Source organism: Papaver somniferum, chromosome 2 (genome assembly GCF_003573695.1).
Source record: "Papaver somniferum cultivar HN1 chromosome 2, ASM357369v1, whole genome shotgun sequence".
NCBI lineage: Eukaryota > Viridiplantae > Streptophyta > Magnoliopsida > Ranunculales > Papaveraceae > Papaver > Papaver somniferum.
Window position 1 is genome coordinate 19202108 of NC_039359.1, and position 27239 is coordinate 19229346.

Consider the following 27239-nt stretch of genomic DNA (forward strand, 5'->3'; position numbering starts at 1 on the left):
AATCGAATTCTAGTTCTAGTTTCACCACTGGGACGATTTCTCATTTGACATTTACAATATCTTTTTCACACTACAGCACTTCGCTATTTCCTACCTCGCCGTTATGAGTTCTTAGAAGGTGAGCTATTTGTGTTTGTAATATAGGGCTAATAGCATTTTCATTAGCAACGGATAAAAAGTGGTCCATATAAAATAAACCAGGTACGCAGGGTTCTCTAAATACAAATCATAATACGTACGTAGTATTCTCTATTTTTTCTTTCTGATTAAAAAATTGGGGTTCACAGAGAATAATTTGGAAACCTATCATGACCCTGTTGTTCACTTCTAATCATTGAGTAGCTACAGATAATTAATAGTACAAGAGATAAGATACTGTGTTGATTTCAGAATCACATAAAAATTCTCAAATATTTTCTCGTTTTAATCAAGACTCTAGAATTTTATTAACCGTACTCAATGGCTATGCAGCCTATGCTATAGGTTTGGGCTTAACGTGATTAATGTATGCACAGGGGGTCCTATCAAGAATCCCCCAGTGCTACACAGTCTTTTAAGGGATTCGAAGTAGTACTGAAACCCGCATATCAAAATTTTCTTGAAATGGATACTTGATACACATATACCATTAGTATAAGAGGGTGAAATCGTCGACTATGTAAGGGCCGTAGTATTCATCTACATATACTTGGGATGGTGAAGGATTTGTCCGTTGGTTGAGATTTACAATATCCATGAATGAAGAAAGCAAAAGGATGTTGAATATGAAGGTATATTTTGAAAATGGAAAAACAAGGAAGGACTGAAGGGATTGATTGTATACCGGCTTTTCAGAAAAACAATTCAGTACTAGATTTTCCTTTCTCTTTTTTTTTTTTTTTTCATTTAAGTGAAAAGGAAGATCCCTTTTGTTTGTATTTTTAAAATTTCATTCAGAAGTTCGTCCCCAAGTTTTTTTTTTGTTCTTTCCCATCTTAAATGATGAAAACTTTTCAAAGTTATCATGATTTTCAAAATTTTACCCAAGAAGAAAACCAATTGACAAAAAAGGGAGTCCAGAAAGTGATTCTCTTTCCCTCTCAGAGAAGAGACAATTGGATATGTATTTTTTTTTTTAAAATAAAGAAATATGCATAAGAAAACTCTGGTGTTATCTTCTGTGAATGTAAAGTATACTATAATGGAAAGAAAACCTTAACTAAGCATGGGTATTTCTTGTCTCTCTTCCTTGAATTCTCATTTTACTCTCAAAAATCAATAAATTTTTGAATTGGAATCTTTTGATTTATAGAGAGTACTAGTAGACTTTATTTGAAGAAAAATATAGAGAGGGTTTGCTTGGAAACCAATACAAAGTTATTGACATAGACCCCACTCTCTTAATAATAATATTGTCTTAAAACCAAAATTTACTTTTTTTTTTCTTTTTTACTGTCTTGGGGTTCAAGCATTGAGTTATGTGGGTAAACAATGGTGAATTTTTTTGGATGCTTTGTGGAAGCGTAATGCTAGATCAGCAATTCCCCCGGGTTCAGATTGTAAGGAACCATCTGTTAGATGTTTAGGTAACTGAATATGTCAAATTAACATTCTTTACACGAGTACTTATAAAATTATCGAAGTCTGCTCCTCGAGAGACACACCTAGCGGCAACATTATTTACCCAACTCATTCGTTATTTATGCATTAACCCTTGTGACCTCATCTATCAAAGCAACTGGTGAAAGTTTAGGGAATTAGAAAAACAACGATCAACTTCTTGAAGGTGACTTTTCTCTTATGAGCCTTCTTCTATTAATTCCCCTCCTTTTCTCAGCTGATACTTCATTTTCTTAGCCTCGCCATCAAAACCTCTCCCTCTCTCCCTCACTTTTCTTTCCCCCTCTCTCTCTATATATATTTTCACCACCTCTCACACTCCTAAAGAAAAAAAGACCCTCCTCCTCCTCTTCTTCTTCTTCTTCATTTGATTCTAGCTAGTGATACATACCAAACGCTACAACAGTAGTGTTTGAATTATTAGAGGAGGAAGTTAGGCAGATACATATAATTTTCGAAAGCGAAGTTGTTTGATTTCACCGGCATTCAAGGAAGAAGGAATTTGTTGGTTTTACTCTAAATGGGGAGACACTCTTGTTGTTACAAACAAAAGCTCAGGAAAGGTCTTTGGTCTCCTGAAGAAGATGAGAAGCTTTTGAGGCATATCACTAAATATGGTCATGGCTGTTGGAGCTCTGTCCCTAAACAAGCTGGTAATATTCTTATATCATCTATCTTTATATATATGGATAATAGGATTGTTAGATTTTCTGATGGTGCTTTTTTATTGTTGTTGATTAAATTGAGAAACTTTTGCAGGTTTACAAAGATGTGGGAAGAGTTGCAGATTAAGGTGGATAAATTACTTGAGGCCTGATTTGAAAAGAGGCACATTTTCTCAGCAAGAAGAAAACCTCATTATTGAGCTTCATGCAGTTCTAGGCAATAGGTACATGTTCTCTCTCTCTCTCTCTCTCTCTCTCCATGTGAATATTCAAATAAACTGGCTAGCTTAGCTAGAAATAGCTGCAATATGCTCCACCTCCACTACATATGAATTCCTCATCAGTAACCTTGTTTTAGTACTTGTTTTTTGGGTATGGGTATACAGAAAATAATAATGTAAATTCTTACCAACATGAGTTTATCAACTTCATCAGGTGGTCGCAGATTGCAGCACAGTTACCAGGAAGAACTGACAATGAAATCAAGAATCTATGGAACTCATGTATCAAGAAGAAACTTAGACAGAGAGGCATTGACCCAAACACTCATAAACCACTCTCTGAAGTTGAGGTTAACGGTGAAGAAAAGGCTCCCACCACCACTACCATCAATAACGGCAACAACAATACTCATGGTAACAAATCACCTGGTGGGGGTTTTTCGACGAATGATCAAATGATGATGAAATTTCTCAAGGTTGATAACTCAAAGCAGCTTGGTTTGACAGTACAAGAAGGTTCTAACTCGATGAATAATATTGTGACACCAACAAAGGACTTTTTTCTCGATAGGCCTTCATCATCATCGGACACTATGGTTGGTTATTACCCTCTTCACCAATTGAATTATGGTTCAGCTTCTTCTCCTAATAATCAAAACCAATCTCTATGGTTCAATCAAGATACTACTAGACCTTTTGATTCAAATTCATCAATATCAGCGGTTCTTCCTTTGGCGCCGACAACATCAATCCATCCAACTCAATTGGGTTTAAAACCAGCAAATAGTAGTGTAACTACTCTTGATACTCTTCATCAGCAACCAGATTCTTTTAACTTAAATGGAGTTCATTCGTACTGGGAAAATGGAACTTCCAGTACTAACAATAGCAGCATCAGTAGTGGAAGCAGTAGTATTGAGTTACACAACAACCAGAGCAGCAACAACCACATCAGCAGTAATAATAATAATTCCTTTTGGTTCGAAAGCGAACCGGAAGAAATCAAATGGTCTGAGTATCTACAGAACCCATTCTTGATGGCCTCAGCAGCGTCGACACAAACTTCAACTCCTCCCCAACAACCACAACAGCAGCAACCAATATACAATGAAATCATAAAATCAGAAACTCAGTTCATGAACAATGATGGGTTAAGTACTACAAGTTGGCATCATCAAAACCCACAACAACAATTCTTACAGGCGGCAACCGGGGATATATATTCGAAAGACTTCCAAAGACTTGCGGCGGCCTTGGGACAAATTTAGACGTTTTTTGATATTTTTTAAGTGTTTGAGGGAAATATGATCATCAATATCAACAAAAAACAACTACAACTACTACAACAACAAGAAAAAGAATTATATTATAACAGAAATTTTCAAATTTGATTGGATGAAGAAAGGCTTGATGAATAAATGGTTCCTCTTCTGATTATTTTTACAGGTGTGTGCGCCATAGTTTTCTGTTTTCGTTATTATGTAATGTAATCGTATTGTAAATAGGCTTGACACAGAAGAACATATTTCTTAGCTTTTAAAAAAATTTATCTTGTGAGTTTTCATCATTTGTTCTTGGGGTGGGGATATAGTTTTCAAAATATATGGCTTGTTCAAGTATTTTTTTTCTTTTCTTTTTCCGTTCTCTGTTTTCATTTTGTTCCTTTAATGATCATATATCTTTGTTTTGGATTTCACATTTATTTTCATTCTTGCATCAACATTGTCAAATGGATAACTAAGCATTCAAGATCTTAATCTTATCTATAAACAATCATCAAAACCTCTCTATCTTGGGCTGTCTTGTTGATCATGTACTATTCCTCAACCATTCAGTTAAACTGAAAACTCATGCTTTATTTTTTTTTCATGCTTTGTTGAATGAAGATGGCTGTCTATCAGTGTCTCTTTGAACATGCATTTGAGATGGTAAAAATTCATCACTTTTAAGCAGAGTCTACTGCTTGAAAGAGTTTGGACCCACTTCCACTACATACAAGCAAGTTATATTTTGATTCAAATACATTGAATTATAACATGAATATAGTTGTCTTTACATACCATGTCTTCATATGAATCAAATTTTAACCCCATCTAATAATCCAACACTAGCCTTTCTTTTACTTGATTTAGGATGCTATGCATTAAAGCAAAAGTTTTCTTTTTGACCTCCATACCCCATTTTCCATAAATTTTCATAAATCTAAAGAAACAAAAGCAAGAGATATTAGTATTATGCTTAGCCCATAATCAAATAAAAGAGAGAGTGATAAATTACCCCCAAGTTCATTAACTTGCTCATTTATTAGAAACTAATTCAAGAGTTAGGATAATGACTCTCAATCTAACATAAGGACCCCTATATCATGAAATTATGGTATTATAACTTCCTTGAAGACTCTAACATTATCTTATGCTAAATCATTCCAAACCTAGTAAAACTTTCATAGTTGGGAAGATATTATCTGCATTGCGAATTAGGAAAACCGAATCGATTGCCGTCCATTTGGTGCGATTCGAACAATGGTATTGTGTGTATGATATTACTATCTAATTAGCTAGCTAGATTTGAAATTTTCTTCTCATACTAGTTTTGGAGAAAGGGCTTGTTATGGATGTTTTCTTAGAAGTGGGATGAGATTAGTATAGGAGAAAATGAGAAAAAAGGAAGTGGGGGACTGAAATTGAAAAGGAGATCATGAGTCTATTCAATTAAAGAGAATCTTAATTCAATTTTTTTCAATAGTAACTGTAATGAACTAAAATAGTCTGGGTCACTTCAAAAACACATCATTGTTATTATGCATTTTAATTATTCATTTATGCAAATTAAATCCTGTAATTAGTCAAGAGCAAAGCAAGATCAAGATGAGTTCATTTCATTTACAAAGTTTGGATGGATGGGATGCTGATGGGCCTAAACCCCATGTGGCTTTGTAATCCCATCCTACTTGTTCTTGATCCTAGGTATAACACAAAAGATGATTAGCACACACAAGATTGTAATTAACATTAAAGACAGAAAACATTTAAATGACTGATTAAGAATTTGTATTAGCATATTATGAATGAATTTTCCAACTAGACAGGGGTCCAAATAGACCAGCCATACACGAGCCATGTTTGCAAACGATGGGTAGTAAGACGACGTCTCACACGCATTTGCATGTGTCCATTGGCAATCGAACACGTAAACGTGGTGTAAACATATAAACCCTTTTGTCCCCTTCTTTCTTTCTGAATCAATAAAGTAATGTGTTATTAAGTACTCTCTTAATCATCTACAGGGAATGGTATGTCCCATGGCATAAAGTTGTTGATTAATTTAGTCCTCTTAATAAGATTATTTTGATACTAAGCTATTATTATTGTGGCTTAAATATTAGTTTGTCCATGTCATTGCATGTGAACAACATTATTGGGATTCTTTTGGTTTTGGGTTTATCCCTCGGTCACCTCTCTAAACTCCATGTCTTTCATTGGAGATAGAAAGGAAGACAATAAACAGGTATATAAAAGACACTGGACCATGTAAAGGGAAAAGATGGTTGACTTCAAAATTATTATTAACTGCCTACTAAACACCCTTGTTTCACAATAAAAAATATTTTTTTACGACAAAAATTCAAACGTCAATTGTCTAATGATAATGGCGAGAATGTGAAACTCTGTCTACAGATATCTTAGTTAGATTAATGACTGTGAAGGAATAATCATAGACTGAGTTACTTCCTTCTTACTGCTGTACTTATATATTTGGGGTGCGTGGTTGCAGGAAATCCTACAATCACACTTGTATAATTATATGAGCAATGTATTAAGAAATTACGGTGAACACAATATATTTGCTCATTCAAATCTTAAATTGGATACAAGATAATACAAAGGTTTTACTTGCTCTCCAAATAAACTTTCTTTCTCCTAATTTCTTATCTCACACACTCACTGAGATCTCTCTATTATATGATAACCTTTCCCTTTATATAGGGTACTAAATAATGGATGACAGCTAATAGATCCTTTATTTTTGGAATCGTCGTGCGATACAATCGCTCATGTTCATTCCTTCATCTTCGCATACTTTATACTTCGCACAGATCTTCACACTTTACTCGTGACTATCCTGACATCATCAAATACGTCATCTTAATTTGGCTATACGCGATGACCTTCGCTCATATTACATGACCTTTACTTCGCATACATAATGAATGTGCGATATTTCACTCCGACATTTTACCTCTTCTCATTTCGTTCTCTTCATAGAGTGAACGATATGAGAAATCCCCATCCTAGAGTATCGCGCATGTTCAATTTTTCGTATTCTGCTTTGCCGACGTACTTCCGGAATTTGAGTTTTCTTGATTTACGCGTGTTTTCTTGACCATTCATTATCTGACACGTCCTTATAACCGCTTCTTCCTATCCGTTTATTCTTTGCATTAAATGAGATAAACCTCGAAAATCGAGAGTAAATTTTCTTCGTAATCTCTATCTTCCTTCGTCTTCTTCTTTCTTCTTTTTACTTCTTCTTTCCTTTTCACCTGTTACTGCAACTTTCTTCATCACCTTTTCTTTTTTACAGTCTATCGTTTCTTCCCCATCCTCTTTATCATTTTCCACTTTTTCCTCTCTTCTCCTAACTTAATCTCAATTTCACTAATTTGATCACACTTTTACTGATTTGATCTTGATCAAGAATTTTCTACTTTTAAACTCACCATTCTCATTCCTTCAATGGCTCATGCTGGCAAAAAGATGGAAATATAATTCACCAGACTCAAAAAAGAATTTGATACCAGAGGTTATTTACTTTCACTACACCAAAACCAGGATTTTGTAACAGCGCAACCTGTCACAGTTTATTTTTCAGTCACAGATACACCTGTGATAAGTCCTGCAACAGTTATAACTGTTATTAAATTTTGTATTCGTGATAATAATTAGGAATATTAAATTCTTTTACTAGTCACAATAATATTTGTTGACAATTTTACATACAATCACAATTATAATTCAAAGTGATGATTCCACCCAAATATTTCACCACATCTAAAACAACCCCAAAATTATCACACTTTGAATTTTACTTGTCACTAATTTTCCCACATTTGTACAAACTAACAATTATATTTCATTTCTATAAATCAATATACATTTTTCTTTTTCTTTTTAATTTTCTTAATATTAGAAAACAGGATCAAGACCAAGTCAACAAGTCATGACTTTATAGAAATTTGACTTTGACATATCTGCTTCTTCCGAAGACGGTGAAAATTACCAGACTACCCTTATCGGAATAAATGCAATAAAAATTCTGAAGATTGTGAAAATGACCAGACTACCCTTATCGGAAATAAGTAAAGTAAATATTACAGACTGTTAAAATGACCAAATTACCTTTAATGGAAAAAAGAGCAACAAAATATTATGCATGACTACCCTTATCAGAAATAAGTGAAGTAAATATTACAGACTGTGAAAATGACCATATTACCCTTAATGGAAATTAGTGCAATAAATATTATGGAAACTGTGAAAATGACTAGACTACCCTTATCGAAAATAAGTAAGGTAAATATTACAGACTGTGAAAATAACCATACAACGCATATAAGAAATAAGTAAAGAAAATATTACAGTCTGTGAAAATGACCATTTTACCCTTACTGGAAATAAGTGCAATAAATATTATGGAGACTGTGAAAATGACCAGACTACCCTTATCGGAAATAAGTAAAGGAAATATTACACATTTTGAAAACGACCATATTACCCTTACTATGAAAAATAACCATATTACCCTTACTAGAAATAAGTGCAATAAATATCATGCAGACTATGAAAATGACTATATTACCCTTACTAGCAATAAGTGCATTAAATATCGTGGAAACTCTGAAAAAGACCAAACTACCCTTATCGGAAATAAGTAAAGTAAATATTACATACTATGAAAATGACTATTTTACCCTTACTGAAATAAGTGTTATAAATATTCTGGAGACAATGAAAATGACCAGACTACCCTTATCAGAAATAAGTAAAGTAAATATTACAGACTGTGAAAATGACCATATTACCCTTACTGGAAATAAATGCAATAAACATCACGGGGACTATGAAAATGACTAAACTACCCTTATCAAAAACAAGTAAAGTAAATATTACAGACTGAAAATGACCATATTACTCTTACTGGAAATAAGCGCAATAAATATCATGGAGACTATGAAAATTACCAAACTACCCTTATCAAAAATAAGTAAATTAAATATTATAGACTATGAAAATGACAACTTTACCCTTATTGGAAACATATGCAATAATATTATGGAGATTGTGAAAATGACCAGACTACCCTTATCGGAAATAAGTAAAGTAAATATTACAGACTGTGAAAATGACCATATTACCCTTACTGGAAATTAGTGCAATAAATATTATTGGGGGTGTGAAAATGACCAGACTACCGTTATTCAAAATAAGTAAAGTTAATATTTCAGACTGTGAAAATGACCATATTACCCTTGCTAGAAATTAATGCAATAAACATCATGGAGACTATAAAATGACCAAACTGCCCTTATCAAAAATAAGTCAAGTAAATATTATAGCCTGTGAAAATGACAATTTTACCCTTACTGGAAATAAGGTAATAAATGTTATGGAGACTGTGAAAATGACCAAACTACCCTTATCGGAAATAAGTAAAGTAAATATTACAAACTATGAAAATGACCAGACCACCGTTATCGGAATGAGTAATGTAAATATTACAGTATGCTAAATGACCATTTTACCCTTAGGGGAAATAAGTGCAATAAATGTTATAAAGACTGTCAAAATGACCGAACTATCCTTATTGGAAATAAGCGCAATAAATATCACACTGACAGTCAAAAATGACCATACTACCCTTATTGGAAATTAGTCAAATAAATATCATGGAGACGGGGAAATGACCAGACTATCCTTATCGGAAATAAGTAAAGTAACTATTACAAACTATGAAAATGACCATATTACCCTTAATGGGAATTAGTGCAATACTGTGAAAATGACCAGACTACCCTTATTAAAAATAAGTAAAGTTAATATTTCATACTGTAAAAATGACCATATTACCCTTACTAGAAATTATTGCAACAAATATCATGGAGACTATAAAAATGACTGAACTGCCGTTATCAAAAATAAGTAAAGTAAATATTATAGTTTGTAAAAATGACCATTTTACCTTAGTGGGAATAAGTGCAATAAATGTTATGAAGACTGTGAAAATGACTAGAGAACCCTTATCGGAAATACGTAAAGTAAATATTACAAACTGTGAAAATGACCATATTGCCCTTAATGGAAATTAGTGCAATAAATATTATGGAGACTGTGAAAATGACTAGACTATCCTTATCGTAAATAAGTAAATTAAATATTATAGATTATGAAAATGACCATATTACCCTTATTGGAAATTAGTGCAGTAAATATTACTGATACTGTGAAAATGACCATTTTACCCTTATGGCCGTAAGGATATAATGGTCATTTTCCAGTAAGGTTAAAATGGTCATTTGCACAGTCTATAATATTTAGTTAACTTATTTCCCATAAGGGTAGTCTGGTCATTTTCTTTGTCACCATGATATTTATTGCACTAATTTCTTGTAAGGGTAATTTGGTCATTTTCACTGTCAGTGATATTTACTTTACTTATTTCTGATAAGTGTAGTCTGGTCATTTTCACATTCTCCATAACATTAATTGCACTTATTTCCCCTAAGGGTAAAATGGTCATTTTAGCAGACTGTAATATTTACTTTACTCATATCCGATAACGGTGGTCTGGTCATTTTCACAGTCTCCATAATATTTGTTGCACTTATTTCTAGTAAGGGTAGTATGGTCATTTTCACTGTCTGTAATATTCACTTTACTTATTTCCGATAAGGATAGTCTGGTCATTTTGACAGTCTCCATAATATTTATTGTACTTATTTCTGGTAAGGGTAAAATACTCATTTTCACAATCTGTAATATTTACTTTACTTATTTTTGATAAGGGTAGTCTGGTCATTTTCACAGTCTCCAAAATATTTATTTGACTAATTTCCAATAAGGGTAGTATGGTCATTTTCACCGTCTGTGTGATATTTATTGCGCTTATTTCCAATAAGAGTAGTTTGGTCATTTTGACAGTCTCCATAACATTTATTGCACTTATTTCCCCTAAGGGTAAAATGGTCATTTTAGCAGACTGTAATATTTACTTTACTCATATCCGATAACGGTGGTATGGTCATTTTCACAGTCTCCATAATATTTGTTGCACTTATTTCCAGTAAAGGTAGTATGGTCATTTTCACTGTCTGTAATATTCACTTTACTTATTTCCGATAAGGATAGTCTGGTCATTTTGACAGTCTCCATAATATTTATTGTACTTATTTCTGGTAAGGGTAAAATAGTCATTTTCACAGTCTGTAATATTTACTTTACTTATTTTTTTATAAGGGTAGTCTGGTCATTTTCACAGTCTCCATAATATTTATTTCACTAATTTCCAGTAAGGGTAGTATAGTCATTTTGACCGTCTGTGCGATATTTATTGCACTTATTTCCAATAAGGGTAGTATAGTTATTGTTACTATCTCAATGATATTTATTGCACTAATTTTTAGTAAGGGTAATATGGTCATTTTAATTGTTCGTACTATTTACTTTACTTATTTCCGATAAGGGTAATATGGTCATTTCGTTTTCAGTTCATCCGAACGAGAAACTCAGGTCTAACTCTAGTAATCTAATATATTTCGTCTTCAGTTCATCCGAACGGGAAACTCAAGTCTAACTCTAGTAATCTTTGAACTTGTGATGTTCGAATCTGATATATTTCGTCTTCAGTTCATCTGAACGAGAAACTCAGGTCTAACTCTAGTAATCTGATATATTTCATCTTCAGTTCATCCGAACGAGAAACTCAGGTCTAACTCTAGCAATCTTTGAACCTGTGATTTTCCAATCTGATATATTTCGTCTTCAGTTCATCGGAACGAGAAACTTAGGTCTAACTCTAGTAATCTTTGAACCTGTGATGTTCAATTCTGATATATTTCGTCTCTAGTTCATCCGAACGAGAAACTCAGGTCTAACTCTCGTAATCTGATATATTTCGTCTTCAGTTCATCCGAACGAGAAACTCAAGTCTAACTCTAGCAATCTTTGAACTTGTGATGTTCAATTCTGATATATTTCGTCTCCAGTTCATCCGAACGAGAAACTTAGGTCTAACTCTAGTAATCTTTGAACCTGTGATATTCAATTCTGATATATTTCGTCTCCAGTTTATCCGAACGAGAAACATAGGTCTAACTCTATTAATCTTTGAACCTGTGATGTTCAATTCTGATATATTCCGTCTCCAGTTCATCCGAACGAGAAACTCAGGTCTAACTCTAGTAATCTAATATATTTCGTCTTCAGTTCATCCGAACGGGAAACTCAAGTCTAACTCTAGTAATCTTTGAACTTGTGATGTTCGAATCTGATATATTTCGTCTTCAGTTCATCTGAACGAGAAACTCAGGTCTAACTCTAGTAATCTGATATATTTCGTCTTCAGTTCATCCGAACGAGAAACTCAGGTCTAACTCTAGCAATCTTTGAACCTGTGATTTTCCAATCTGATATATTTCGTCTTCAGTTCATCGGAACGAGAAACTTAGGTCTAACTCTAGTAATCTTTGAACCTGTGATGTTCAATTCTGATATATTTCGTCTCTAGTTCATCCGAACGAGAAACTCAGGTCTAACTCTAGTAATCTGATATATTTCGTCTTCAGTTCATCCGAACGAGAAACTCAGGTCTAACTCTAGCAATCTTTGAACTTGTGATGTTCAATTCTGATATATTTCGTCTCCAGTTCATCTGAACGAGAAACTCAGGTCTAACTCTAGCAATCTTTGAACCTGTGATGTTCGAATCTGATGTATTTCGTCTCCAGTTCATCCGAAAGAGAAACTTGGGTCTAACTCTAGTAATCTTTGAACCTATGATGTTCAATTCTGATATATTACGTCTCCAGTTCATCTGAACGAGAAACTTAGGTCTAACTCTAGTACTCTTTGAACCTGTGATGTTCAAATCTGATATATTTCGTCTCCAGTTCAGCTGAACGAGAAACTTAGGTCTAACTCTAGTAATCTTTGAACCTGTGATGTTCAATTCTGATATATTTCGTCTCTAGTTCATCCGAACGAGAAACTCAGGTCTAACTCTAGTAATCTGATATATTTCGTCTTCAATTCATCCGAACGAGAAACTCAAGTCTAACTCTAGCAATCTTTGAACCTGTGATTTTCCAATCTGATATATTTTGTATTCAGTTCATTTGAACGACAAACTCAGGTCTAACTCTAGTAATCTGATATATTTCGTCTTCAGTTCATCCGAACGAGAAATTCAGGTCTAACTCTAACAATCTTAGAACCTGTGATTTTCCAATCTGATATATTTCGTCTTCAGTTCATCCGAACGAGAAACTCAGGTCTAACTCTAGCAATCTTTGAACCTGTGATTTTCCAATATAATATATTTCGTCTTCAGTTCATCCGAACGAGAAACTCAGTTCTAATGATTTCTAAATATATTTTTGTATATTTCGGAACTCGTGTTTGTCTTAATGATTTCCAAATATATTTTTCATTCTTACTACTCATTTCTTATACTTCCCAAAGCTTTAAACGATATCACATGGTGCTCCACTTATTATTGAAACCAGAGAACTGTTCATAAATTTTGCTTTTGACACATGGCAAGAAGCTAACCATCAGATATTCTTGGACCAATTACATCGGTGTTATAGGGAATTATCGTCTGGCTATACCACACAATAACTGAGTTAAGGTACTTGTGCAAAACGCACAAATAAGAAATCGCGTGCCTACATCTCCTTGATTAGTTACTCGAGGTAGGTTTTCTTATACTCCACATATGTCTAGAAGAAAGAGAATATCAATCAACCTTATCTCTTTTTCATTCTCCTCTTCTCTGCATCTCACCCTCTCACCTCCCTTTCCTCTCGTTTCTTCGTCCATGATCACTTTATTGATGAGGTTTTATTTAGTGATTTCGGTGCGTTTATGAGTGGATCTGGTAATTGGTTTTGTCATCAGAGAGTATCTCGATTTTCCGTTCGATTCTCCTATCAAGATAAATTTCTTCTCTATATATCTTTTATGAGGATCTCTTCTGAGGTTTGTTGGATCTTCTCATATTTGTTGAGAAAACAAATCAAGGATTCGCAATTTTTATGTTTCTTCATTTGATTTCATGGAGTTTAAATCATGGGTTTGGTTTTAATTTAAGTTTTATGATCTCAGTTTTGAGTTAGGTTATTATATTTGTGTTTGTCTTAACAGTATTTCATCATTCAGATCTGAAATTTGTGGGATTTATAATGATTTTGGTTTGTGATTTTTTCAGATATTGAGTAGATTAGTCGAAAGCTGAGAAGCAGGAACAATTAGAGGTTTATTTCTTTGATTGCATAAGTCTGTCTAATTTATTTGTATTTGGTCTCTGAAATGTTTGTTTTTTGTTTTTGTTTTGGGTGATCCAGCTCTTGGAATCGGCAGTAAATGCTGCTAATGACTCTTGGGTTTTGAGGTGATATGGTACATTTGACTAATTAGCGTTTTATTTTCTCAAAATCTATGCTACCAGATCATGTTAAGATAACTGTGATTGAATTCCATTCAGGGTTCTGGTGATGATGGTGTGGTGGTGCTGATGAGAAAAAAGAGTAATCTGTTTTAGTTGAAAGATCTGAGGTGAGGTTAGTTTAATAAGTGGGTTTTATTTTTCTGGGTTTTAGTTTTCAATTGAAAATTTGGTTTTTTTTTGTTGATTGGTTTAATTGTGTGTTAGTTTTCTCCTCTGCAGTTTGGCCTCGTACTTTAAGGAAATTGAGGTGTGGAAACAAAAGACAATCTTGAACAGAAGACCAACATAACTGCACATTAAGTAGAGAAAAAGCCTGAAAGTACAGAAAAAGGGTAAAATTCTTATTGCATTCTTTATTTACTTCAGTAATGGTAATCTTGCAGGTTGTGGTTTAGTCTTGGGACTTGTTGGTTTTAACTTGATTAGGTTATTTGTTTTAAGAAAGAAGTTGCATTCCTAATTATATATTTTTTGGCAGTCATCCTTGGATTTCAGAACTACAATGATATAACAGTACCTACTGATATTCTAATATTTAGGCTCATGAATCCTGTATGCGCTCATCATATCTATATAAAGTTACATTAAGAGTGCGTACTTTAATATTCTCGAAATTTGCTTTATTATTGATCATGTCTCATAATTTGGTTTGTCCACTACCCTTGCTTTTCTGGCATTGTCCAAGAAATTGACTGTAGATGAACTCTTTTATCTGAAGGAGTAGTTTGCACTGTTAGAACATAACTTTGGGGAATATCTGGACGGTAAGTTGATGAAAGAAAGAACAGATAAAGCACTTATTTGGTTTATGATTACCGGGTCTCCTTTGAAAGATAACACCAATCATTATTGTCCAGCTGGATTGTAAATATGCATATGTTAACTAACGTCTTGTGCTTCTGTAATTTGAATCAGGTGTGGATGAAACAGGACATGATGTTGCACCATAGATGTTACTAAGTAAGTTTGTTTTCTTTCACTTCGTATTTGTGTGCTTACAAGGTGACCAAAATGCCCAGAGTGGTTTAGTGCAATGATATGTTGTTGTGTGTCTGTAAGAGAGTATGTAAGAGGAGTAGAGCATTAACATGTGTCTGCAATTAACCATTATTCTTGCTTATGTTCTGCAATTCTCTTTTGCTCATGTAATTCTTCATTCTGCATCCTTTATTTTTTGAGGTATTGGATTTGTCAGTCATGAATATACTTGAAAGTTAGATACGTTATTTATTGGAGACACTGAATATGTTCTTATGGTTTTCATAGTGATACTTGGTATAGTTTAGTAATTGTAGGGCAGTTGATGGGTAATGGCTTTAGTGAATGATGCTATCAATCTCTTGTTAACCCTGACATGTATTAGAATTATTATCTTTCTCTCACATAATATTAATGTATAAAGTTAATATGATAAGTAGGTATCCTAGATTATGGCTTTCGTATGTTATTATTGTGCAAGATTGATAGAACTGAGAAGTATGTATTGTGTCTATTGCGGGTATCTTGCCTACACCTTCAAGTATGCAATTTTGACCAAGATGGATGTTCTGATCTTGAGCATAGGAGGACCTAGTTAATTAGATCCTCCTCCAGTTGAGAAGGTAAACATTTCATGGACTTGGTAGTTGGTCGCTTAAAATTATATAATTATCTTTTCAGAAAAACCTTGATAAACTTGGTTGCTTGTATCGATTTCCGTTGTGTCAGACATTGTTCGATATTATTTACTCTTGCTTGTATAAGTTATCTCTAAAACTAATTTATTTACTCTTGCTTGTATAAGTTATCTCTAAAACTAAATGCATTGATTGTTATTTGCAGGAAGTAGTGGATACTCTTATTTGTATGAGAGACTTTGGCAGGCAGGAATTATAGTAAGTTCATAGATTACTCATTTTGAATACAATGCATTCTATGAGGGAAGTTGTTTTATGGCTCACATGTTTTCTTGTTTAAGTTTTATTCACTGAATATATGGGGATTAGTATGGTTGCTTTATTAGGTTACAGAACTTATTCTTTTCAAAGTTCAATGTAGTTTAATTTATATTTTTGCCCAATTCATAGCTGAAGTAAGGTGCCATAGCATGCAGACATACATAATAGAGAGTAATTGTAAATGTCTTCCAAAAACCTTGTGGTTTAATTTTTGCCAAGAATGTCGTATTTAAGGTTTTGAGAGTCCAATATTTTTTTGTGTTAGCTGAAGCAATAGTTCAGAAGTAAAGATTAAATTTTACAAGTACATACATAAGTAGCTGTTACCATGTGTGTTTGAGTTTTAAGGGACCTCTTTTCACGTTATTGTAAAGTACAAGAAGTTGCAGTAATCCTTGTCCCTTTTGCTAATTCGCATCTATTTGATTTCAGTATTGGATCAGTCACTTGGAAATACCTACGACAGCCTACCTCTTTTCCCCTTTTCCTCTAAATTAACCGAATGAGTTTCCATTTGCTTATGAATCAATTGTAGTGCCGGCCTGCAACAGGAATTCAGGTTCAAAACGGCCTGCAATATATATATATATATATATGACTCTTGACCGCTGAACTCATAATGTAGGATAGAAATAATGAACACCAATCATGTTCATCTACATACCCCTATTATTTATTCTTGGTGGTGCTATAGCATATTATTGTTCCTGATATTCATTTATTAGAAGTAGCTGATATGAGCTTCACATCTAGTGGTGGTCATTCTGCTTCACATCTAGTAGTAGTGAAGCAGCATTTAAAGAGCACATCTGTCTGTTGTGGTGGTCATTCTGCTTCACATTAGTAGTAGTGAAGCAACATTTAAAGAGCACATCTGTCTGTTGTTTGCGTCATTAACTAATATCTATGCTCAATTTTTATTGTTGGAAAGGTCAGGAGTACTAGATGCCAATGCTGAAACTCGTGCATCCGAAGAGAACTAAGTGCTTTTGTTCTTGATCTTGGTTGTGCTCTTCAGGTATTTCCACTCCAAATCTTAGGTGTTTGAGCTTTGGAGTTGAGCATCCAGCTGCTTAAGTTGATAGATACATTTGTCATGCCTGTAACCTATATTCTTGTACCAACTAAGCAGCTGGAGAGGATTTTGTTTTTGTCCGAGAGTACTTGAATAAGATTAAATTTTTTTTGGGTAGATTTCATAATGATAATGAATAGAAGTATTCCTTCTTATTTGTGTTTTCGTAATGAATGTATGGATGGAATGATGGTGGATAGGTTGCATATTGAAAAGAAGAAACTGCAATTGTGGTTGTAGTTCAGGCCTGTAAACTGAAAGTGCAGGTCTACGAGAATGACCTGTAAGCTGGAAGTCCAGGTCCATCAAAATGATATGGGCTACCCATTTTTTTTTTGATTATAACAGAGAGAATTTTCACGGTTATAACTGTGACACAAATTGTGAAGAAAAAATAACACGCGTCATCATCTTACCGTTGTTACAATTGAGAGTGACACTTTAATCGCTATAAATCCGTGACAAAAAGACGACACGTGTCTGTTACAAATTAGTGGCAACACTAATATGTGTTACTTTAACCGTGACAAAAAAGGACACGTGTCGCCGGGTAATCGTTGCAAGGTTTAATAACAGTTATAAGTGTTGTTGTAAATGTGACTCTTTAAGACACGTGTCATACTCTGAATTGTGGTTAATAGAGAGTAACAGTTAAAACCGTTAAGATAAATGTGACAAATATGACACGTGTCGCTCTCATAAAATTAGGTCAATTGTGGCTATTAATTATTGTAACGCTTTTCACATGTGACTGTATCTGCCTTTTGTCACAGATAAAACCGTTACAAACACCATCACAATTATTAATAACGGCCTATTTAGCACAGTTATAATCGTTACAAATTCAATAAGTAACAGGTATGCCATGTGACAAAATCCTGGAAATGGTGTAGTGTTTCCCTTCCTTCTGATTCTAATTATTCGTCCAAACTCAATCTTGAGTTAATCAATTCCGAACAATTGACTAATCAGAAGATTATTGTATCACTAGGACAGCTTCTGAATAATCTTCCTATCCCACTGTATAACCCAAAAATTCCCTTGTTCTATGAAATTCTGGTTGATGATCGGTTCGCACGGGGAATATTTCAGCTAAGTGGTGATGCGATTAGAATAACTTTGGAGTATTCGCGTCGCGCAGCAGGATTAGGAAATTCTTATGCTTATGAAGTGCGAAACGAATTGTTCCGCGACAAAACTACCAACCCTGCTGATTATACTCTTGATAATTTCTTCAAACATTATTATGTTGCACTCATGAAGAATGAATCGACCAAGTGGGCCATTCTCTTAAGAAGAAAGGATGGCATTGCTGAAGATGAGAAGATTATGCGAGATGTAGATTGAAACGACAAATCCAATAGTACTGCTCGCAGGTCTAATGAAACATGCTGGCTTAATTTCCCTGTAGTCTTAGAAGGTCCTTTTGTGTCAGGCAGAGCTGCTGATGGTAGCGATCTTCCCTTGCCTGAGAAACTTTCTGCTTATCAGCCTCGGAAATTGTTTCTGTCCGAAGATGAGAATAAGAAAGCGGTATGAGATCTTCGCAGGAGTATTCTAAACTTCGCATGACTTTATTTTCTTTATTTCTTATTTTCCTACCCCTTCAATTCTAGGTTGTTAGGTCAAAGACCATGGCTAAGAGGGCCAAGATTTCACACGATGCGTCATCTTCCCAGAATATCGAGGTAAGGAACATTCTTTCTAATTTTAACAATATTTTTGCCTCTGTTCCTTATCTTGGTTATTCGCACAGGTTGAAACTTCGGGTGTTAAAACTATGTGTAAAGCTAAGAATCGAACCAAGAAACTTGTGTCTAAATATTTATCCAGGAAGCGTAAAGAATTTGACCCTTCTTCAAGTCCTAAATCCGAAGATGATGATTTTCTTGTTTCTGAAGATCCATCGACCTCCTCCTCCATGAAAGATTTATCCAGTCTTTTCTATGATACCATGTCAGATATTAATAATGATGAATTACAACGCACCTTTGAAATGGTTTCTAAAGTCTGCGATGCTCCCATTTTGGATGACCCATCTCTTCGCGGAGCTGCTTCTGCAATAAACCCAAGTTTCCAATATGCACTTGGTTCTATGGTAATATTCACATCTTCGCACTTTCTTTAATATTATTTCTATTATTTCTCTTCGTTATATAATGTTTTCCTTATATTTTCGCAGGTAGCTCGCTTATCTTATGTGGTTTCCTCAGATTACCAAAGAAAACTTCTCAAGTTGAAGGGAGAAAATACCAAACTTAAAGCTGAAAATACTTCCAACTCTGAACTTATTCGCGAAATCCGAGAAAGAAATGATGAACTCATTGGTACGTAACTTTTATCATTCCCTCTTTCCTTGCTTTGTATGTTAATTCACACTTCTTATTTTTCTATGTTCGCAGACATTTATAACCTTTCTGATGAGGCATCTAATTTTCCCGATGAGGAAATTATTTTAGAACATCTCAATTCTTCTTTAAACAATTACCTTACCAAAGGAATTGAGAATCTTAGTTTGGAAGAATTAAGATCGAAGTATACTTCTCTTAGGAAGGATCATAGATCTCTATTGATTACACTCAATAACTTCATACATCGTCTTCATGAGAATAAAGAAACAATTCAGATTTTGGAGACAAGAAAGAACAAACTCATTAGTGAAAAAGATGAGGTTGCCCTCAAAGGTGCGAAGGCATTATAAAAATTCCAAGAATCCATCCTTAAAGTTCAAGTTGAACGTGATTTAGATTTGAGCGAAAAGAACGCACTCGTTGAAGAAAGAATTTAATTCGTTCTCAACTTCTTATAGAAAGTGAAGCTGAGTTTAGTTGGGCTGCTAGGGTTTTGAATGATGCTAGGAAGGGTTTAGATGTAAATGTGAGCCTTGAATCTGAACATTCTGCACTGGTTAAAGACATTATTTCCAACCATGAAGGTCATTTGTTGCTCTGTCATACTTGTCATTTCCTGAGGATGATATCTTTTTTTAACTCTAACTTGCTTATTTGTTCTTCGCAGAGAAAGAGAAGAATTATCTTGGGGGGATTGAAGAATTAAAGACACAATTATCTGCTCGCGATGCCAAGTATCAGCAGTTAAAGAAGAACTATATCGTCACAGTTTCAAATAATGGCAAAGATGCCACTCGTGCTCGTGATGCTGATGTTAAGAAAGTCTGCATTGATAATGATATTCCTCTCTCAAAGTATATATTCGCAGACGTTCTCCCAAATGAAGATGTCCCTGATATTGAGGATAGTGAGGAAGAATATAAAGAATATGAAGAAGAAGTAAGTGATTCTGAGGCTGAGCGAAATGATGAAGATATTTCAGGAAAAAATTAATCATTTTTTGCTTGATGTAAATTATTTTTCCGTCTCTTGTATATCTTCTCACTTTTTTGGAATTTCTGCTTCAATGTACACCTTTTAAATATTCATTTTTGCTCCTTTAATATAAGTTCCCTTTGTACATATTTCTCGCATATGTATGAGACTATCAAATGGGGTAAATAACATTCTTTTTATGCTTGAATTCCCATTATTGCCTCTTTTAGATGACACAGATTGATAGGTTGATGAACAAAATGTCGTTCTCTGCCTTAATTTACTATGCGAAGTTATTCGCAGCACACTTATTTACCTGCAAAACAAAGTTAGCATATATTTTCTTTCTATCATGAGGTCTTATTTTTCCTTCCTAATTAAAGGTCTTACTTTGCCCCAAAATTTTCTTTGCTTTTGTGCGAAGAAATCGCAGGAAGTATTTACACTGTAATGTATCGACCCATTGATCTCGCATTGTCTTTTTCTTGTATTATTACCTCTTCAGGTTTCTTATGTGCGTAAATATGACAAGCCTTAATACTCCCGTGAGTAAAAATCCTCATGACATTTATGTCTTTTGACACAATTCATCTCCCTAATGGAGGGTGTCGTCATTATCTTCCCCTGGTTGCCCCTTCAAGGAAGCTTACCTCTACCGGGTTAAGGTTGGCTCCTCCCATCCGGTAATGCAACAACCAGTTGATTTCGCAGTCTCTTATCCCTCCACCGATAGGGTTTATGGTTACGACACTGCACCCTAAGTGGGGTATCTTCGGACTGAGTGCATCATATTCAGGACTTGTCAAGAGTGGCAAGGTACGCTCCAGACGCCCCGGGCACTCTTGACTCAACCGTGTACCTCGGCGCCCTGATCGAGTTTCTACACTCCTTAGGAAATATCTTATTACCCTAATCTTTCGATTTAGGTGTCTTTCCTGGATGGGCATTTTCGTTTTTCTCACCCCAAATCTCCATGACTCAAGTTCCAGGGTCGATGTGGCTTTCCTTTGAGTTATGCTTTACCAGGTTTTCCCCGACTATGACGTGCGATAGGTCTTACTTTTTGCCTCTTGCATTTATGCAAACTAGGTTGCACGCCACATTCGGAAGCCTAGCCTCCCTAATTAGATTTTTTATTTCTATTGCCTTCTATTAAGGTTTTACTTCAAGGTATTACATTTGCTTTCTCTTGATATGACATAATTATATGCAAATAAAATTTTCATTCCCTTCTGATGCTCGAGTTATACAACTCTAGAACATATAACTCTTATTAATTTCTTACTCATGAAGAAAAACATTTGTGCCTTTCTTACTGTTCACTTTCTTCATTCTCCTTTTGCATCTCTTTAAGTTCGCAGATGCTCCTCAGAATATTACTTAGCATGATTTCACTAATCTCCCATGTGCGAGAAGCTTCGCATATTTCTTGAGAACATAACTTCTGCCTCTGCGTTCTTTCTCATTCTTCAGAAGTACTCTCTCTGGTTCGTTTAGTATTATTATTCGCAGAAGGTTCTGCCTCAGTACCCTGCTTATCTGCTTTTCCAATTGTAAACATCACATCCACCATTAATCTTTCACCTCTTTGATTATTTTTAACATTCTGCTTCCAATTTCTTCACTTGCATTCTCGCTCTTCACACTTGTCAATATCAATTTCCAGACAGTTTCTACGTTCATTAGTATCTCCTCTTATTATTCCAAGACCTTGAGGTAAAGGGAATTTTATGCATTGATGAAATGTCGAAGCCACATCCAAGATACTATGCAGCCATGGTCTCCCAATCAGAGCATTATAGGGCGACTCAACGTCAACAACAGAATAAATTTTTTTTTGGAAGACTTTGTAGAGGAATTCGCATTGTCACTTCTCCCTTTGGCTTATTCGCAGCACCATTAAAGCCGTAAATTTTATAAGTTGAAGGAATTAATTCGTCATCTCTTCCAACCATAGTCTTATATGTATGATAAAAGAGGATATCAACAGAACTCCCAGGATCTACGAGTATTTTATTTATAGCCCAAGTATTCACTTCATCTTCTTCACCATCTTCTACTTTTGCTTTCGGGTTAATTCCTAAGCTCACCACTAGTGGACATTCATGTGGTTCTCCTGCTCTTGGTGTTTCTTTCGCACTGAACGAAATAGTCTGCTTTTTCCAATCTTTTAATGGTGATATCTTCACAAGGTTAAAGATTTCTCTTCCATCATTGTCTCTCGCATGCACCCGACTTAAGATGTTGTCATGAAAGTCTTCTATAATCTTGAACGAATGTATAATCGAATTACAGTATAAGTTTTTCGCCTTCGCACCAACTTCAATTACATATGCATTCTTTCCTTTCTCTGCACCATATTCATTTCCTCCTCCTGGTGGTGGTGTTGGTGGTAAATTTTGTGGCTGCTTTGTCAAAAAGTGGTTCAATTTTCCTTGTTCAATCATTCGCAATATGATTTTCCTCACGTTCCTGCAATTATTTGTTGTATGACCATGAAAGCGATGGTATACACAGAATTCTTTGATCCTTCTCCCAGGAGGTGGCTCATCTCCTACATTATGTGGTTCAGGAATTTCTTCCATTAATATAACAGCTTCCCAGATTTTGTCTAATGTAGTATTCAATTTTGGAAAGTTATATGTTCCCAAACCACCTTTACAGTTCCTTGTATTTTATTGTAATATGGTTGTTGGCCCCCGTAACCTTCTGGTAGATTGTCCACTCTTTGAATATTATTATTTCTTCCGCGATCTTGAAATTGTTTTTCTTTGTATTCTCTTTCGAATTCTTCTTGATCTGCACCACCCATTGCAACCAGCTTTTGTTCCACCTCCTTAATGTTCTTTCCTTGATTTCCTTGAGATGTACTCGCAACCGCATTTGTCATTCTTGGGAGCAAACTTGTGTTCCCATTATTCGCATTGGTCATCGCAACCGGGTAAGATTCCATTTCTCTCTGCTTCTCCTCAAGTGCTATATATTCCTCTTGAAACTCGCACAGCTCTGACATTGTTATGGTGTCTTTTATCCTGAAGATTTATGTATATAATAAATTTGTAGGAAAAAGAGCATTGATAAAAGCTAGTATAAGATTTCGTTCATCTACCCTTCTTGCCATTTCACTACACATGGTTCTCCAACGTGTGGTTAGATGACACAAACTCTCATTGATCCTTCTTCGAAGTCCAAAGGTTGTCTCAATCCCGGGTATTGACATATTATTACTGATATATTTTCCCAAAAATATGTTATGTAAATGACGAAATGATCTAATGGTTCCTACTGGCAACTCTTCAAACCATAGCAAGGCTTCCCTTGACAAGCTGGCAGGGAAATACTTACACAACACTGCATCATTCTCTTCCCATTGTAACAGAGATCGACTGTAAGCTTTAATGTGTTGTACTGCACATGTACTTCCATCGAATATACTTGTGAATACTGGTAAATTTCATTTAGGTGGTATTATTGCACTTTGAATTCGCCTCGAAAAGGGTATTTTCCCAGCTTCTTCTACTGCTTCTTCTAGCTGTCTCTTTCCACCATTTCTTCGCGCAGTCATCATTTCTCTTAGCTCTTCCATTTCTCTAAGAATTTCTTCACTCATAGTTTGATCTAAATCCTGCTGCATTGGTAATTTTAATCTCGCTTGCCTCAACCTGTTTTCATGATTATTCTGTCGCATGGCTTCTTGGATCTCTCTTTCTTCAGCTTCTTCTCTTCTTCGCCTACGCCTTTCTCTTTCATCTCTCATATGTTCTCGGATAGCATTATTGCTTTCATCCTCTTCTTCGCATGCATAATGATCTCTCAATATTTCTCTGCCATGCAACAGAATTCTCCCTTGTTCTGGATCATTTTCTTCATCATTATCTGACTCATAGCGTGCGCGATGTCGTTCGCCTAGATTTTGACGCCTGTTATTCCTTTGACCTTCTTGTCGGTGATGATTCTCACGCGGTTGCTCATATCGTTCATATTCCATGCGTCTCTCTTCGCGTTGGTCTTGTAAATTATCACCTACCTGTAAGTTCTCATCAATATTTTCTAATGGTTGTTCTCGCCTAACACCTCTTTGATTAGATTGACTTCGTCTTGATGAACTTATGCTTGTCCTAGATCTTGATCGTGTACGCTTCTTGATCTACGTTCTTGTAATCTGAGGTTCTCTTCTCTTAGATCTTCATTTTGACGTATCAAGTTCGCACGCTCTTCCTCTTCTGTTCGCCGTTGTGCAATCAATCTTTGTGTAAGTTCTGCAATTGTCATATTTTCTTCATTTCCTTCAATCCTTCCTGCATCTCCAGTTCTCTGTTCCTCTTCTTCGGTTGAATTCGTTTGTGCAGTATGGATACTCACTCAATCGTAATCAATACCATTATTCTGCTCTTGTGTACACTGAGGTCTAATTGGAGTTGCATTTCTTTGATTTTCTCTTTCTCCTTCCTCTGGTTGTTCAGGAATTTCACCTCTTCTTCTTTCAGCAGTTCTTTTACTCCTCATAGCTGTCGCCATTTGTTCAGCAGTAGATCCAATTCGTACCATCTCTAGTTTTTTGTATTAACAAATGAAAGAATATTTTAAAAAGAGTTGAAAAATTCTAACGATGAAAATCTCAATCGTTGAAACAAAAAGATTAGATCTAAAATTCTGTAAACTTGATTTCTAAGCAAATTCACCAACAATATATATCACTCGTCCCTGTTTCTAGCGCCAGATGTAGTTGCAGGAAATCCTACAACCACACTTGTATAACTATGTATTAAGAAATCATGGTGAAAATTATATATTTACTCATTCAAATCTTAAATTGGATACAAGGTAATACAAAGGTTTTACTTGCTCTGCAAATAAACTTTATCTCTCCTAATTTCTTATCTCACACACTCACTGAGATCTCTTTATTACATGATAACCTTTCCCTTTATATAGGGTACTAAATAATGGATGACAGCTAATAGATCCTTTATTTTCGGAATCGTCGTGCGATACAATCGCTCATGTTCATTCCTTCATCTTCGCACACTTTATACTTCGCACAGATCTTCACACTTTACTCGTTACTATATTGACATCATCAAATACGTCATCTTAATTTGGCTATACTCGATGATCTTCGCTCATATTACATGACCTTTACTTCGCATACATAATGAATGTGCAATATTTCACTCCTACAGGTTTCTTGTTAAGGATTTCACAAAAACAGGATCAAAAGAATATTATTGCAAGTTTTTTTTTTTTTTATAAGTTTTTCTATAAAGATGATAGTTTTATTAAAAAAGAAAAGGCAAAGCCATTACAGGAGCCAAAAAAAGGCTACATTACAAGTAACACAAGCCAGCAAATAAGATACGAAAAGGTCTAACAGATGCAAAATAAGTTGCAAGACTTGATTATTGTAACATACCTAGAAATATCCAAGTCTCAAGTCCTAAGAACAATATTTTGCTTAACACGAACTATCACTTCCTCCGCTGCCTTATTTCTAGACCCAAATTTTCCAAATGTTCCAAAAGATGACATAGTGCATGCATAACATTCCAGATATCCGTAACTAATCTCTAAAGACGTTCTAATCCCAAGATCCAAAGATATGAATCAAAGACGCAGGTAGAGGCTAGGAAATATGGAATGCTTTTATAAAATAATCTTCGTCTCTCTGTCGGAGTTACAGAGAACACAATTTCCATTTTTCATCTGCATGCCTGTATGTCGAAGCATTATTCTGGTAGGTAAAGAATTACTAAATGCAACATGTAACATAAAACTCACTTTGTTTGGAATATATACTTCTTAACCAAAGAAATTTCTCAAATATGCAACCTATCGAGTTACCATCAAGAGCTGAGATTCATAAATTTTCCATCAAGTTTACTTCGTCATTTTTCTCTACCAGAACAAGCGCAGTATCCGAGTACCTCTTTAGCATATCCCACTCTATTTCTCATTGCCTTCCCATCTCCCATCAGTGATAATCTTTGAAATAGTTGTTTTTTTGCTTCGATATGCTCTATAAATGATTGTTTGCGGGTAAAAACATTTTACTAGTTAAACTATAAAATAGTGGAGTAGGCAGATGCTAGATGAAGAAAATCGTTTAAACCTTTACACAAATACACTGCATGTCAGTGCTTTGAGTTCGAGAGACCAATGTGCAAGATTCTGGCCTAAACCAAGAAATTATGTTCATACTCAGTTCGGTTACAATGGAAGGAAAATGGTCGATCTGTAGGGAGGGAAGCTAAGAATGTGTTGAGATCAATGGAAATTGATTGTGGATGTGATGAACTGGCTTGAAGATGATTTCTATGGTTAGGCCGAGACAAAGTTTTTGTGTGGGATAATGTAAGTCGTCGTAAGTTATCTATCATAGGTTGAGGAACCTATTTGTAGGAAAGGCACTTAACACATTGATATCTTGTAAGTGGTGACAGTTGAAGAGGAGTGAAAAAGTAGAGAAGTGGGAAATAGTGGTTGAACCAGTTCCACTTTGTTCGGGAGACTTGGTGGTTGTCAAACCAGTACTCCGTCTACTCTTTCAACTTCCTGCACAAGTTAATCACTTTATCATCATGGATGTGTGGCTACGTCCCACGTGTTGTATACCTCCAAACAAAAACTCTAATGAATATACCCCCATGTGACATGATTGATGTCTCATGTAAAGTTTGCTTTGCAAACGTGTA

General features: G+C 34.9%; 2 protein-coding genes and 1 long non-coding RNA gene across 6 annotated transcripts; 2 read left to right on the top strand and 1 right to left on the bottom strand.

The window, feature by feature from the left end:
- Window positions 1–1822: 1822 nt before the first annotated feature.
- On the top strand, window positions 1823–4124 carry LOC113347076 (transcription factor MYB61-like). The gene is made up of 3 exons (XM_026590661.1): window positions 1823–2252; window positions 2359–2488; window positions 2700–4124. The coding sequence occupies exons 1-3, from the start codon at window positions 2120–2122 to the stop codon at window positions 3751–3753; spliced, it is 1317 nt and encodes a 438-aa protein (XP_026446446.1). The 5' UTR covers window positions 1823–2119; the 3' UTR covers window positions 3754–4124.
- A 9430-nt stretch (window positions 4125–13554) lies between these two features.
- Window positions 13555–17373, top strand: LOC113353017. 4 transcript variants are annotated; one of them, XR_003361044.1, is made up of 8 exons: window positions 13555–13740; window positions 13970–14015; window positions 14106–14152; window positions 14246–14316; window positions 14429–14541; window positions 15125–15169; window positions 16031–16083; window positions 17078–17373. It is a non-coding gene; the product is annotated as an uncharacterized LOC113353017 (long non-coding RNA). The 4 variants fall into 4 exon arrangements; XR_003361043.1 differs by having other exon boundaries at window positions 13588–13740; window positions 14122–14152; XR_003361045.1 differs by lacking the exon at window positions 13555–13740 and having other exon boundaries at window positions 13840–14015; window positions 14122–14152; window positions 14246–14321.
- A 4636-nt stretch (window positions 17374–22009) lies between these two features.
- Window positions 22010–23132, bottom strand: LOC113350711. The gene is made up of 2 exons (XM_026594840.1): window positions 22394–23132; window positions 22010–22086 (listed from the first exon to the last, which is right to left on the bottom strand). Exons 1-2 carry the CDS (start codon window positions 23130–23132, stop codon window positions 22010–22012), a joined length of 816 nt encoding a protein of 271 aa, XP_026450625.1.
- Window positions 23133–27239: the final 4107 nt, after the last annotated feature.